The sequence below is a fragment of the Sander vitreus genome, chromosome 14 (genome assembly GCF_031162955.1).
Source record: "Sander vitreus isolate 19-12246 chromosome 14, sanVit1, whole genome shotgun sequence".
NCBI classification, from domain to species: Eukaryota; Metazoa; Chordata; class Actinopteri; order Perciformes; family Percidae; genus Sander; species Sander vitreus.
Genome location: NC_135868.1, coordinates 9,703,092 through 9,719,926, shown reverse-complemented (window position 1 = coordinate 9,719,926; position 16,835 = coordinate 9,703,092). Strand labels below are relative to the sequence as shown.

Genomic DNA, 16,835 nt, shown 5'->3' with positions numbered 1-16,835 from the left:
GCAATGACTCCGCTACCCGGAGAATGACTGTAATGGTAGAGGATTTCATTTGGAGCGTTTTACAATGTCAGTTGGGCTCAGCACTGTTTTTTTTGGCCAAAAAGCGGCAAATTGGACAAATAAGGGAAAAGCCAATCTGTCCCTGAAAGACAGAAATCTCTTTCTAAAAACCATTTGGTGGAAGAAAAACACATTATGACAAATACTGAATTTCCTGCAGAAGGCCATCATCGGTGACATCCATTTCAGAGCAGATCAGTTTTCATTCACTATCAAAGCCTGCATAACCACAGTTGAATTAGCTGCTGTGTAAACACAATTTAAGGGAGACAGATGGAATGGCAAATTTCAATTTCATTTCCCCAAATGACTTAATAGTGTAGTTCTGTGGAAAACTGGCAGCAGGTAGAAACAGTTGAGGGAAGCCCTTGGGTGCCTCAGAGAGGAAGACATCGAGGGCAGGAAGTAAAGGGATTGGGTCCAGCTGTCATCCATGAAATATCAATCATTAAGTCCCTCTCCCCCCTGTCATTCTCTCCTTTCATGCCACTTAATGTCCTTTATCCTCACCTTTTATTCCCCTTGACTTGTTCCTTTCCTGTCCTTTTAAGTACTCACCTTCCCATGTCCTCCTGATTGGACTATATTTAACAGGAAGTCCAGCCCTTTGTTAAAATGTAACATGTCTGTCCTGTTTGATTTGGCTACAGTAGGTGTGTGTTTAATACTACAGCACATAACTACATATGCATATATCACATAACTACCTCATTGAGTCTCTTTTTCAGAAATACGACAGAAGAGCAACTTGAGTATTCGTTTACAGCCCAGTCAAACAATCTTTTAATAAAGTCAGTCAATAATAATTGTGACTGTGATCTGATATCATGCTGCACACGGCGTGAGTAGTCTTTGTACAACAGCAGGGCACAGAAAAGTTAGTTATGTTGCTGAGAATTTTGAGGTGTGCAGCCTGGCTATTGTTGATAATGCTGACCATAAATAGTTTTAAAATTCATGGAAATCTTGGGGATTATAATTTTAAATCAGAAAATGTTCAGTAGGAGAGTTCCTCAAAACTAGAGAGAGAGAGAGAGAGAGAGAGAGAGAGAGAGAGAGAGAGAGAGAGAGAGAGAGAGAGATCTTAATGCAACGGAAGAGAAACTTCCATTGCATTAACAATATGGAACATTTAAAGAAAAAGCTGGATTGTCCAGCTCTGATGGTACATGTTCCAACTGCCACTTTATATTAGCTGACATGTATTTTCTCTCTGTTGTGTTGACACAGTTTCATTGCTTGCTCAGTACACTCTAAATGAACCTTCCTGGAAATTTCTTTGCACTCAAGACGAGCATATGATCAAACAATTGTTGGCCTTGCTGAGTGTATTCCTCATGATGATCTGTGATTAAGTGTTTTGCACTCACCTCCCGCAGCCCCATTTCTTTTGGGATGAAGCAGGAGTAGTTGAAAAATAAAAACAGTGCAAAATTGTATTGTTTTTTTGTGAAAACCCCCAGTCAACTTAGGTAGGAGGGGGAAAGGAGGTAAGAGGAGGAAATAGAAGGAAGGACAGATAAATTGCAGGACAAGTAGGAATTGAGAGAAGAAGTTATAGATGGAAAACAAATGATGAGGGGTGGAATTGTAGAGCTCTGAATCCTGCTCTCACCTTTCCTTGAACCCTGTCCTTCCACCTTCAGGCCCCTCTATTCAATGAGCCTTGTGGCTTTTTCCAGTGCTAGTCACCCAACCATAATGATCCATCATTGATCCATGACAGAGGGACTTCTCTCACCACTTAAAGCCACTTGTGTGTGTGTGTGTGTGTGTGTGTGTGTGTGTGTGTGTGTGTGTGTGTGTGTGTGTGTGTGTGTGTGTGTGTGTGTGTGTGTGTGTGTGTGTGTGTGTGTGTGTGTGTGTGGTGTGTGGTGTGTGTGGTGTGTGTGTGCATCCATACGTGTGTCTCCTTGCTGATTTGCATCACTAAGGATGTCAGGTCAAGGCATGCCCCAGTGTTTCACTGGCTTACATTCATCATTATTGCTCCTTGTTAATGGCCACACACTGACATTGTACGGTTTGTCGTTGCACAACAAAAGTAGGATGGTAGGGATCAACACAACAGTGTTTAACAGAGGCTTTCACACACCTGGAGCTGTAAGTAAGCAAGATGATGGAATCATTTATTATGATTTTTTTTTTTTAAATGAGTAGCTTTGTGCCCCAATATCCTGTTAAATTATCTGCGACTCATCCTACATCCTCCTCTAAACCTGTAATATCTGTAATAACGCCTCAGAAAGTTCTCCTTGTATTGTAATTTTAAAATCATTTCAAATTTGAGCTGCTGTTATTTGAAATTAAACTGAATAATGGCAGTTTAAGCATGGAAATGGAAACTCCTATTGTTGATCCAGTAGTAATAGAAAGACCTCAGTGCACTTAAATCAATGTAGATGTCCTTAGTAGACAAGTTATTTTTGCAAGACAACTGCAGGAAGATGAACAAAAGCAATGGCATTTATTGGCATTAGATTATATCAGGCAACGGAATAAATTCTTCATGCCCATCATCATTACCATCATCATAATGATACCCTTCATCACTTTTCTATTACACCTTCTTGCCATCACCATCAATTATCCCTACAACCACAAATCTTTAGGACAGAGCTCGTACAGATCTCTCACCGGAGTGTATCCTGAAGAAGATGGAGGTCTATGTGTGCGCTGGTGGCAGGGGATATAAAGCACGAAAAAAAAGAAAGGAAAATCAATGCCTTAACTAAAGGAGCAAGTGAATTATTGATGAGGCGTATGCAATGAGACCCCAAGTGTATATTTCTCCCTAACTTGGACTGCTTGCTGCTTAGGCTGCTACAGTCGTAGCCGGAAAAGCAGAAACAAGGGAGGTGCCAAAAACCACCCACGAACATCTCCACAGGCAGATTAGCTAACCTGAATTATGGTGCTCATATATTGGTACAGTAAGAAGCTCATGTGCCCAGATGCTTCTTCTGCAGTCAATCTGTACAGTCAAGAACAAGGGCTGTCACTTTTTAAAAAGTTTAAATTAATTTGAACTAACATGTATTAGAATGCAGCACACGTAGCCTTAAGTTTATTATCCCATTGTCACTACCCGATGTGAGTCGAGTGCAGATGTGAGTTGTGCATGCGTCACTTTGCGACAAGGGCTCCCCCTCCTCACCAGCCCCACACAGGTAGGCTAGACCAGATTTCACGCAGATCTGTTTTGCTGTTAGCCACAGAATAATGAGATAGGTACATTACATAGCAGTAATTTATTATTTAGCGTAAGGCATCACATTTGTCTGTCAGTTCTGATGTCAGTTCTAGATTAGAGGCTGAAGTAGCCTACAAGAACCTGCTAATGAGAGACTTCTATAATGTCAATACAATAGAAATGGACCTACATAACGAAGTTGGTTCACTGCTGGCTACAAGTTAGCAATCAAACACAACAAAGGCTGTCACTTAAATGGCGTTTTGAGCTAACGTTAGCAATCAAACAATCATAGATAGCTAAAACTTTTTTTTAAATGAGAGACGATTTCCATCTTCTGTTATTGTTTGTAATGAGAAAAGTTTATTATTTTTTGCTTGCAGCCAGATCCGGATCCCTTGGCGTTATGCCGTAAACCATTTAAATCTGAGCATGTGCAACTCACATCTGCACTCGACTCACATCGGGTAGTGACACCTATTGCAAACCAGTTATAGTAGATAAACAGTGGTCAAGCAAAAAACAACACTGTTTTTCTTAACTACTCCAAAGTCTAGGTTTTCATCACACACCTTACAGTACAGTGTGTTTACAATCAGTAAAATCTGTTAAATTCACACATAACTATTCCTCTACCCTTTTGAAATCAGAGGATGCATTGTTTACCCACATCACCAGTGTGCTGTTTGTTTTATTGCAAGCAGAGAAGGCAGGCATCACTTCTGCTTGGCTGGAGAAGAGGCAGACACGGGGAATGTGAATGAGAGGTAGAGAAAGAGAGAGAGAGCGGCCAGGTGAGACCTGAAAGCTGCCTTTGTGTGGCTGCTGGCAGTACGAACACTGCACTTCACTGTGAGGCGTTCCACACACACACACACACACACACACACACACACACACACACACACACCAGTATACTGTACACGTTGGAGAGTTATGGGGGGATGTTTGGTAAAGAGGCTGAAAAACCGTTGCGAGTTTGCAGATGTAACAAAACAAGCCTTCACTCATTCTCTCTGAGGTGAACGGACGTTTCAGAGCCATAAAGTTGCTCTGTTTTCCTTCTGCGTTTCCAAATCTCCATTTCAGATGCTAAACACTCTCTTATTTTCTCCTTCACTTCACCTTAACTGTATCTGGTTCAGTTCAGCTGGAGCTTGAAGAGCATTATAATATCTAGTTCTGTCTACGAATCTTCCAGAAGTCAGCACACATCTTAGCACATATGAGCCTGTACAAATCCATCTTTTTCACAGGAATGTGGAGATAGAAAGATGGTGGACTTCCTGAAGAGATGGTTTTGGTGTGTGGCAAATCAGGGATGGATGCCTTTTTGAAAGTGCGCTGAGTTGTACTTTTCTCACTTTTTTCTTCATGAGCTAGAGCCGAGGAGGGATTATGACAGTTTAAAATCCTCTGCTGCCTGTGAAACATTACCCAGTGGTGCAATTGTATTGCTACTTGATTATATATGTGTATTAAATGTGATTGGGGTTGCAGATTACAGATGCCAAATGAAAAGCAAATTAAAGCTCATACCCACTGGACAACTAAAAGTGTTAGTTATGGCATCTCTTGAGACAGCAATTTCACAATTAATGCCAGAGCATGTCTCCGTGTTGGTTGCAGAGTGGCAACTCTGTCTGTGTACTGATCTGTAGTCTTGTTTGTTTACTTCTCCCCAGGAGGGGCTCTGCAGACAGCAGTCGCGCCAGGCACCATGAGGCAGAAAGCTTGGCCTGAGAGAGCGGAGAAATCACCCTTCATCACTCTCAACCAGGCTGGGCAGTGGAAGAAATGCACACAGAGGCAGCAGCAGAAGAAGCAGCAGTGCATGCCACAGCAGACACAGGCGAATACACACATCTGAGAGTGCATTGGAGAGCAAATGGGGAAGGCAGAAAGAAACTGAAATAGGAGAAACAGTAACTCAGATTGCGTCATCCTAAATGGCAAAGTGGACTGGGCCATCCTCAGAGGCAGTGATGTCCTTGTTAACACATTGTCCTTCGTTAGAACCTCCTTGTTAGAAATCACAAGTCAGTCCCCCGCCCCTGTGAGGCCACAGAGCTGAGGGGCAGAGGAGAGGAAAAACAGAGGACGAGAGAGAGACAGAGTGGAAAAAAGAGACTGTGACAGGCCCCCATGCAGGCGCGTAAGAAGTATGTTCTGCTGGGCTTGTGTGCGTGCTGCTGGCTGGTCCTCTTTTACTGGGGTGGAGGAGTCCAGCTACGTCTGCTTCGGCTGCTGACACGCCAGCGGGGTGAAGTGGTGCGCCCCTGGCCCAACTGGACCGACAGGGCCTTCCTGCCCCGCTATGCCCACCTGGATGAGCTCCAGACGGACCCCGGGACGGCTGAGTCGCCCTGCCAGCGCCGTCAGGCATGGTCTGCCATTTATAAGGACAGTCGCTGCCGCATGGAGACCTGTTTTGACTTCTCGCGGTGTCGCCGTAGAGGCAGGGAAGGGTTTAGGGTGTATATATATCCTTCAGAGAAAAATGATCATGTGTCTGAAAGCTACAGGAAGATCCTGACGTCCATAGCCGAGTCCCGGTACTACACATCAGACCCCCGTGAAGCATGCCTGTTCGTGCTCGGGATAGACACCTTAGATCGGGACCAGCTATCAGGACAGTTTGTGCCTAATGTGGATGAACGTATCCGTGGTTACCCATTGTGGAATGACGGGCGGAACCACCTGATCTTCAACCTGTACTCAGGCACCTGGCCTAACTACACAGAGGACCTGGGCTTCAACATCGGCCAGGCCATCTTAGCCAAAGCCAGCCTCAACACAGAACATTTCAGGCCAGGCTTTGACGTCTCCATCCCGCTGTTTTCAAAGGATCACCCACAGAAGGGTGGAGAGCGGGGCTGGCTGGTGAGGAACACCATACCACCACGAAGGAAGTACCTGCTGATGTTCAAGGGGAAGCGTTATCTGACTGGCATCGGCTCAGACACCAGAAACGCTCTTCATCACATCCACAATGGAAAGGACATTGTGTCGTTGACAACGTGCCGCCACGGGAAGGACTGGGAGAAGCACAAAGACGCCCGCTGTGACCATGACAACCTGGAATATGAGAGGTAAGACAGGGGTCATGTGGCCAATAGGGAGGGCCGTAATGAGGTGATGTTAAAATGAGAAGCGAGGTGTGCATGAGTATGGCGCTAAACACGGATTTATGGGAAACAGTATTTTTTTTTATAGGAAATACACATCGTTGTTCCTTTTGGCTTTGTATTTGAACTTTACATGTTGTTTCATTGGTCTTTTAGATGTCACGTCACGGCTTTTCTACAAGCAGTGTCAGGGGTTGCTTTTGGGTCCCACTGGTAGTTTTTGTCTCTTTTTGTTTAGGTTTATGATGTTTGTCAGTTGCATTCAAGATCAAAGATTTTAGACACTGACTTAACTAAATTTAGATTCAGGTCACTATTTACAGCAATTGTTGTATTAAACATTGGTTGTAATTTGCTCAACTAGTAATAAGAAGTTAATAATAAATGTAATTAATCTTAGAGGATTATAGGTGAACAAATGAGTATTTTGAAAAAAAATGCCCTTGCAGTCCTTTCCATTTTGTATTTGGGTGTGTACTACAATAAAACAAAGGCAGCTAATTAATTACAACTGCAACTACACTGCATAAAGAGCCAAAGCAAAGGTCACCACAAAGAATGTCTTTGTAAAATCTTTTATCACCTCAGAGAAAACTAACTGCTGCCTGGTGTTAGTGTGAATGGTTATTATATTTGTAAATCAGTCTGTTCATTTTTCAAGGTGTTTTTGCTGTAGTTGTTGCATGGGAGATACAGTACGCTTGCCTTTTCCACCTAAGTTTTAAATGAGTTTACTGATTGGATGGGGGGGTGGAGGTGATAAAAGACATTGGGAAATGAGAGTCCAGCAACATCTGCAATACTTTAGAGCAATGATTTATTAAAGCGAACTAATTTAAGCATATGAATTTTGTTGGGGTTTGAAAACAGTTTGTACAAACATGTATGCCCTATATATTTCCCCTTCAGCCGCCCTATGTGCTGTTGAGGCCACAGAGTGGTTTTAAAGTATGTGAGCGCCATTGTTGAGTTAATAATGAAAAGCTTTAGGAAACACACCCATCTGCCTAATACATGTTGCAGCAGCAGCTTGGTAAACATGTCTCATCCTCTGAGTACTTTTCTTCTACTGGCTTATTGTAGCTCAGACAGTGATTTAAAAACAGATGGAAATAGATACATGAACTTAAAATCTTGTTTTATCTAATTGCAATAGTATATTTTTTGTGGGGTGGTGGTGGGGTGGAGAACGATGACGAAGAAGGACCACTGAAGTTTAGTTTCATGCAAAGCCATCATCTTCTATTATTCTTTACAATAGTTATTACATTGTTGAAATAGAGGAGCTATACCGTTCTTTAACGCAGCCCTTTTGTTTCACTCAAACTTGCTTAACTTACACTTTGCAATTAAAGTCTCTGAAGCTAAAGTGCTGACAGAGCTCCTCATTACAAAGTCTGTGCCTGTCCATTCATACACAGATACCAAGGATAGTGCAGAACATTCAGAGACAGGAGAAGATGAATTGCAGTGAAAGATGAGAAGAATGAGAATAAGGAGTTAGAGCCACACCAACATGTCTATTAAAGTTTGAGTAGATTCCCGATAGTTTAGGACCGCAAAGCAACATTTGGAAGAACTATCAACACTGCTATTATTTCATTATAAGACAATGCATAGAGAAACATAATTTTAAGTGTTTAGAATTTTGGAATTAATTTATTGTCTGATTCATGCTCTGAAAAACATAAACGGAATAAAGTGAAGTCAAAGGCAGTGGATGATCGAGACAGATCTATGTAAATACTAAAGCTGTTTATAAATGTTCTAGGTCTCAGTAAAAACAGCATTGTTTTCCTGTTGTTTTTTCCCCAAAATTGGTCTGAACATCTATAGCCCCTCACTGCACTCTGGACTGGAAAAGCCCAGCTAAGTTAGGATAGAGGGTTAGCTCTACTAAGCAGTACATTCATTCACGTCATCATACAGCACTTCAAGTCAAAAGAACTCATGTTCATAAGTGACATGAAAACTATAAATTGAAAGTTAAATTAATAAAACATTAACTTTATGATAAAGATTAGTTCCTTTTTGATTGAGTCCGGTATAGTGTTTAGCAGTGTAATATTTTGAAATTGCTTCTGCATCTCTGAAATGCTTCTCCTCTGTTAGACTGATGGAACTTTTCTGGTATAAGAGAAGCAAACAGCTAAACCCCAATTTCGATCTAAGGCACCCGGAGGTAGAAGTTGTTTTCATGTGCTATCAGATGCATGCTCAAAGCAAGTATCTTTTCAAATTTTCTTTACCCCGGGAACAGCCGTTAGGTGATGATGGTTCTGATCCATGCACAGTCCTTGCTCATGTGGCCTGTAACTAGCTACTGTAGGCTTGTTTACATTGGGCTGGGCAGCAAAGGGATGGAGCTGCTCAACATTGTATGAAAGAGCTCATTTATTCCACACAGCCCGCTACTCAGACACCCGGGTGGGCAGGGGGAGCGTGGAGTGGGGAGGATAGTGGGGGAGGTCCAATGCGGTAGTTTGCGGTAGATTTGGATATACCAACGGCTCTGAGGGCGTAAGGGTGTGAATGGGGGAGGCAATGTGAGAGACAGCTGCCGTTTTTGTAAGAAAAACACAAAAAGCTGGATGATTTTTTTTCTTCCTCTCTCCCCTTTTGTATGAAGTCTCTTTCTCTGGAAACAGGAGGCTTTTAGCCTCGGAGAAAGAGGTGTGAAGCAGGGATGTGGGGTGGGAGCAGTGAGGGAAGGTGATGGTCCATCTCTTGTTTTGCATCCTAAGAATCTCCTTTTGGGGAAAGAAGAAGAAAGGGATTTCAGAGGGGAGAGCATAAAGACCGTGGAAACCAAATGATCAAAAAGACAAAGAAAAAAGGACGATAAACAAACTGCATGAGCAAGGATTCTGTTTGAAAACCATGTAGAGACACAACCTCACCTCTCCATCTGTCTGCTGCCATTTCCTCCCTCTCTCGTACCTTCGATCTTTCTATCCTTTCCTTTTACTCTTCTCTCTTCAGTTTCTGGCAAAAATTGTGCACCTGCAAAAAAAAAAAACAGTATGCAAATAATAATTCCACGTGACCAAGCGATCATGTGTGTGTGACTGTCACTGCTAGAAATGCATGAGGTTGTGTCTGTGTTTGAGAGAGACTGTGCCACAGTCAATGAGGCTCTTAGAAGGTGGCACCAGGTTAATGTGCGCATGCATCTGGTACACTAGCAGATTAGCCCTGAGGGACCTGGAAAAACACAGCAATCAACGGACAAAGGACACAAGACGGGGGAGGAGGAGGAATTAGGACAGAGGGGGATGGATCAATAGACTGACATCATTTTTCCGCCCAAGTTAAAACCTTAACATCCCACCCCCCAGATGCATGAGAAAATTAATTGAGCTGTAAAGTGACTGCCCCAAAGGATAACACAAACGTTTTGTTTTTTTTAACAGTAAAATTGCATAATAATAATAATTATAATTGTGTTTTAGTGAGTTTAAGGTAGGGTTCACTGCAAACGTGTTATTCTACAAACAACAACACACAGCTCTATCATTTTTGGTCTGCAGTTAATGATTATTTTCATTATCAATCAATCTGTTGATAATTTCTCCAATTAATTAACCCAAAACCCAAAACCCTCAAAAAAAAATCAAACAGAGGAAAACAGCAAATCCTTACATTGGAGAAGTGGTTTAACTGATAAATGACAAACAATTAATCAAAAATCAAAATAGTTTTTTGAATGATTTTCTGTAGATCGACTTATGGTTTCAACACTAATTCATTTCAGTTAGGCTACAATGAGTTGAGGCATTATGGGTGTCAAAGCAGAAGGCTCCGGTAAGAAAAACGCTATCAAAGAATCTAAGATCAGCAAGTGCACAATCCTGGTTGATTATTTTGTACTAAGAACATCTTAGTCCTGCTGATCACCTGCTGATTCACAATGGAGTTTAACTTACTTTTGCAGTGTAAATCCTATTTACATCTTGTTATATTATTAGACAATGTTTTAACCTATTACCGGTAAACTGCTGTGCATCGTTTTAGTGTCTGATAAGCCTTAAAGTGCTCATATTATGCTTTTTGGCTTTTTCCCTTTCCTTTATTGTGTTTTTTTTTATTGTGCTCCAAACAGCTCTATTGTAGTCCAGCCTTTACTTCCGTGACGAACGTGCGTCACTTTGTAACACACGTTATAATGCTCACCTAGCTGCTAGCATGGCACGCCCTCATACTCTGCTTCTGACTGGCTAGTAGTCCTTACCTAGGTACTGCACATGTGTGACTCCCAACAAAGATGGAACAGAAGTGAGATGCCTCACTCTGTAGCTAAAACAGAGAGCTCAACACACAGGGTGAAAAGAGGAGTTGCAGCAATGTGCAGTACGACAAAAATATGGTGTTTTTTGAAGATTAAACCACATAAACCTATTTTGCTACAACCTCTAAATACAGTTATGAACCTGAAAATGAGCATAATATGAGCAATTTAAAAACTATTACTCAAACTGGCCTGATTGTATTTCATTATCTGTCAGCCTGTATGAAATTGATCTACTAACCACACAACATTGCTTCTCACATACAGGTCATACTGTAGGTTAATTTTTGGTCATCAGTCACTGTTCACAGAGACTTCAGTCTGCCACTGTAGTTCCTTACACATTACTGCTGAACAGTTTAACAATTAAAGAGTTGCTTTACCCATATCACCCAAAACATTTTCATTTTCTTCCTGTACCTTTGATGGTATCTAGCCATGCACCTGCTGATATTTTGTGTTTTATTTGCCAAGGTTTTGAGTTATTTTATACCTGAGATGTCTGCCTTTACTGCAATACAAAGGTGGAGATGGAATGTTTTTGTGGTCCTCACAGCATTGAAAACTTAAAAATATTCAGCAGCAACATATCTTTCTAGAAACAGCATCCCAGTTACTCTATAGCCCACAGACCAGGTTTTCAGCAGGCTTCATAGTGCGTATTTCTTTGGTTGAAAAAAGCTCAAATGAAATCCGTTCTCAGTGGGGTCTCTGGTTTATCCTGAATCATCCCCAACAAAGACGTCTATTCATCATAAACAAAGTAGTCTGCAACCTGTGTTCAACCCATGTTGGTTAAAGACACATTTTCCCATTTAGACTGATTGTTTTAACAGGTTTTAACCGCATTACTGTGCCACTCACTACCAAACAGCAGTGTAAAGCATTGAAAAGCTGCCCTTCTATGTCTTTTTGCTGGACTGCTGAATAGCTGCAGAATGCACACTCTTTTGGCTTTATGAAACAATGATAATACCTCCAAGGTTGTTAGCAGAATAGTTTTTAAAAACGGATTAAGTTTAAATACCTTTGCCCCTGCCATTTCTATTAACACAATTTAACTATTTTAAAGTACGGAATAATTGGTAAATGGCACCCAAAAATCCCATTAAAATGCGCCATAGGGAAAAAGAAATCTGAATAGGAACAGAAGGTGCCTGGAAATACTTTTCGGGTCTATTGAATTTGGTGTGTAAGTTTGAGTGTGTGCGTGTGCATGGATATGGATGATAGGAGAGAAAACAGAATGAAGTAGCAAAGAGACAAGTTGTAGGTAGGACACAGTGGTACCCAAGGCGATAAGAGCAGCAAGACAGAAAGGAAGAAAAGGAGAATGTCATGTGATAAAGATTACAAAAAATTGTGAAAAAGAGCGAGGGATACCGCAGGCAACTTAAGGAAAATGCGAGAATGCAACGGGGCAAGAGGGAGGGTGACAAAGTGGAAGAAAAAGACAGAGTCAAGAAAGAGGGAATTAGAAGAAAGGGGATACTTGAAGCAAGGGAGAAGCTGTGCTGCAGCCTAATGGCCTAGTTTCCCTTACTTTAGAGAATTCTCTAAGAAAGGGAAGAGAAACGTGCATTGTACAGTGAATGTAAATGAGCAAGAGTGTGAAAAACAGAGAGGGGAGGAAGAAAGAGAGGGATACTTAGGAGAAACAAAAGGTACCACAGAAAACGTTCTCAGGTTCCTTTCGAACCAAGTGTTTGTGAGAGGGAACTGGGGTTGAACAGAGATGGGCAGGATGGGAGGGAGAGATTGAAGTGACAGGGAGGATGTGTAATGGTACAACGCTCTACCGCCCTGTTTGTCTTAAATGGCCTTGGCGCATAAGGGCTGGTGTTGGAAACCGATGGGTCATTATTAATGCCCCTACTTGAAGGAACTCAAGGTTGTTGAAAGAGCGAGCAATCAGACTTTAAAACCTGGGTAACAGTTCAGGATGAATGCAGCATACTAATCAGACAAAACACAACTGCAAGAGAGGCCGACTTTAATAATATTGCGGCAAGGAAATACTTTAGAAATGCTTTGTGCATGTAAATACAGTATAATAATTCTGATTTCAATGTGGTGTGTGAAACCTGAATCAACAATGGAAAGGAAAACAGTGTCATTGTTATCTGCTGGCAGACATAAAAAAATGCCCCCCATTGCTGTGTAGTTACTAGTTCTGCACATACACAGTTTGAATTACTAGGTAGGTGCGTGCATGCACAGTTGTGTGTCTGGGTCTGTAAACGCTATACGAGAGTGTGTGCGATTTGAGATTTTGGTAAACCAAATAAGAAACGCTGCAGCCCACTGTAATTAGGGCTTGTGAAATTGTACCTCTGAAGATGCTGTGGTCTGAGTGTGTGTGTGTGTGGTTTGTGTGGCCACCCTCTGCTGTCTCTGTTTAGAATACTTGGAAATGAAAGGCAGCCTTGTGATTCTTTGGCACTTGTACACTCCTTCCTCCGTTCTTTTTCCTCCTCTCCAGCTCGTATCTTTTTAATCCCACACATCAGTCTTTCTTGCTTCCACTGTGCTTTTGTGAAGTCTGGTAAAAAATATTAATCAAGTCACAGAGTGCTCCAACAGTACAGCAAAGGTTGAACGGAAGGCATGAAATTCACCTGTTGTCTCGCTGGCCAATGTAGCTGATTGATTTTGTTTTTCTTTAAAGCTACTACAATCAACAATGGATCAAATGACGGTGTGTAAAGTGAAAGGGGTCACTCATAGTGATAAACCCACAGAGAATTATCACCCTGCTCTGCAATTCCTCTTACGTAGCTCTATGTAGCATTTTAGCATCTTGTTTGGGTTTCACAGCCTACAGCTTCGATGTTTCGGTTCACTCTCGCCGCTCTCATCAGCGTCATTTTCAGCTGTAGCAGGAGGCTCTGTTCAACAAAGAAAATGTGCATGTGAATCCATTGTACGCTACCTGCTCAGCACCAAAAGACAAGCAGCTATAGCTGGTGAACATAGTTGGTGAAGACCAGACCAGAGCTAACAGGAGAATTAATATTGGACTTACATTCTTCAGGTGGCCAGAAACACGACTCTAAATAAATACTAATGTTGCTCCATATATTTTTGGATGTGTAATAGATAACTCTTTCCAAAACTCCAATTTAAAACACAAAAAAAACTTTTGTTTGGTTGTGTTTTGTCTTCTGACATGTTTATCAACTGGAAATTAGGAAGGGAAAACGTATCATTGATTGTTAATTTAGTCTACTTTTTTTTTAATAAAAAAAATAAATCGTTTGTATCATGCTATTACATCCAGACCACAGTTTTATTTTGCCAAGCCATTTTATTTATTTCTGCCAGATAGCCTAACATCTGACTTCCATGAATTCTGCTGGACAAATGATACTTGGGCCAAGGAATCATTTGTTAGGTTTTGGTTTTGACCTATTTGGAAATTCCAGCGCTTTTCATTATTGTTTTAGCCGCAACACTTGAGAGGCGTGTTTGCAAGGTCGCAAAATCCATTTTAACTTAACTTCAACTGATGGGAATGATTTCTTTGGCTGTAACGTTAACTTGGAGGAGTGCTCAGTGTTGGCGGAGGTTCGTGCTTTCTGAGAGTCTTCTACTGCAGCTCCCCAGACTACCACAGCTTTCATTCCTTAGTGTTGAGAAATGTTGTATCCTTGGTCAAATGCAAGCCAGTCGCGACCTGCTTGTCATTTCTCATTAAATGTTTGTGGTCAAATCTTCATCCCTTCATTGTTCTCTCAACCGCTGTTCACTGTTTGAAAACTTGAGTCATACTTGTAGCCTCCCACTTCCTACATGCTGCTATTTCAGTGTCACTTCTCCATTTCTCAAAAATATTATTTATCTGTAGTCTGAGGGCATTCAATGTGACAAAAGCTTGTTGTTTACAAGTCGGGCTGGCAAAACCAGTGACACCACCTCATGAGGCAATCATGGTCTCAACGGCTTTGTGTTGTACAAGCTCTGGAAAACTTCAACAATGTTTGTCATACAGAAACTTGATCAGAGAATGAAAATGCCTGGTGGACATATCTGCCACACCCTGGCTTTACCTTTAGAAGGTCACACAATGTGACATGGTTGTTCACCGGTTTTGCGACTTCTAATAATTATTCTCGCTCTGTCTCTAACTCTATGGTGTCCAGACGTCCCTGGTTTCGAAGAAGAAGAAGACAAACATTGACCAAACGTGTTGTCACGCACCCTAAACGCGCAGGCTCAAGACAGCAAGGGCTGGTCAGAGCTCAGAGATGTTCTAGAATGCCCATTTTACGATGCTAAAATGACTGTTTATTTACATGAGTCTGGTGGGTTCAGCGAACGCAATTTCGCAGACTTTTTATGTTTTAAAAAAGGTTCTTACTCTTTAACGGAAAGGTCGACCTCCTTAGAAATCCTTTCCATAATGTTGTCAGACACTTAGAATATTAATCTGAGCCTGTCAGCGGCAAAATGAGCACTTTTATGAACGTAAATACAAGCTGGACAATTGACGTCCTATTAACTTACATTGTAGCTTGTTTCGCCGTTGCCGACTGCAGTGATTAATACTGGACCAATGTCAAAGGAAAATATTTCCTCAATAGTTTTAATTGTATCCGATACTCAATGAGCTGTTGCAGAAACAAGCCCAGCCTGAAGCAATAAAGCCTTGTTTCAGATAAATGTAGTGCAGTAAACATTAAAACATTTCCCTCTGGGGTGTAGTGGAGTACAAGTATGAAGTAGCAGCAGCGGCGATTCTAGGATCAGACCTTTAGGGGGGCTCAGCCCCTAATGAGAATGTGACACGGATATAGTGCATGCAAAAGTGATAATCTGCCCCATGAAACTTCTTCACAACCGCACTCTTGCTCTCCCTCTGACAGATAGAGACTCAGCCAAAGGCGTGAGTCTGGCACAACCACCTCAACCAGAATCTAAGCTTTCCCATGATATTAGCGTCAGTTGCTGTGACAAATGGTTTGCGAGAAAATTAACATTCAACTTACATGAAATGTTATCATATTTGCATTCTGCATAAATCTCTGCACACCCAGTACTCTCTGTGAAATATCTCACAAACTCTTCACTCAACACGTGCATCGGTACAACAAGCGCTTCCCGAGTAATCCGGTTTTGAAATTGCAACAAATTTCTACATGGTCTCCAACTTTGGGCCAAAATTATAATGTATTCTCATGTAAACTATTTATGTCAGCACAGACATTTTTGTAAATTGCTTAGCCAGTGTATCCCACCATAATGGCTATTATATTGCCAGATTCCAGACAATCCCACTTACTTAAATATATCCCACTTACAAATATGAATATATATTTCTACTGGTATGCTTCCTAGTGACATTAGTGCAAAAATATGAAGAAAAAACTATTCCACCTATGTGTGCATGGTTATAATTCTGAAGTGCAAAATAGTTCAGGCTACAGCACAAATATTTCCATCCATAGATAATAATAATCAAGTCTAACCTCTGAATTTCTTTTCAAAGTGCACCAGATTGATGCATTTAAACATTAAAATAGACAACATTTACAGGGGAGCATGCCCATTGATGCCCCTAGGGGGGCTGGTGCCTCAGTGTAGCTCCAGGTCTAGTGACGCTCCTGGGGCAGTGTCCCCATTTTAAGTTTTACAAAGATAGAAAATTACCTCTTTTGGAGGTATTTATTGATTGATGATTTTGTCTCAGAAATCTGGTCACCTTATCTAACTCACACCTCACAACCCCGTAACTTTTCTCCCAACATCTTGTCCTCCTCCTGCTCTCTCACTTTTTATTTCAGACTGTACTTGACAGAGTCCTCCTACACTTGAGTGCAAGCCTCCTACCATATTTCTGAGCTCCAGTATGCATAATTCATCAACAGACCCCTGCTTTTCCATGAAGGCAAACTTTTTTTGACAGCACAGCTTTGTCTGTAGTGTTACACACAATTGTTTTGCACGCCGTTGTGTTGGTTACATGCACATGGATGCACATATGCATGCTCGAAAACAGTGACGAACAGTCCCTTCTTTGCTTTCACTTGTTAATCTATGCATTCCTGCTCTGACACCATGTTTCCCATCCCATGATGTTTGAAAAGTCCTACTGTAGGGGTCATCCCATTTTCTAAAACTTTGTAGATCAGTTATAAGCCATTTATAAGAACAACTTTTAGGTTTG

General features: G+C 41.5%; 1 protein-coding gene across 2 annotated transcripts in view; it reads left to right on the top strand.

Moving 5' to 3' along the window:
• ext1c (exostoses (multiple) 1c) overlaps window positions 1–16,835 on the top strand; it is a 76,168-nt gene that overhangs the window by 4,998 nt on the left and 54,335 nt on the right. For both annotated transcript variants that reach the window (XM_078267824.1, XM_078267823.1), the window contains exon 2: window positions 4,939–6,345. In XM_078267824.1, the coding sequence (XP_078123950.1) occupies window positions 5,399–6,345 (947 nt within the window). In that variant the 5' untranslated portion in view covers window positions 4,939–5,398. The remainder of the gene's footprint in view (window positions 1–4,938; window positions 6,346–16,835) is intronic.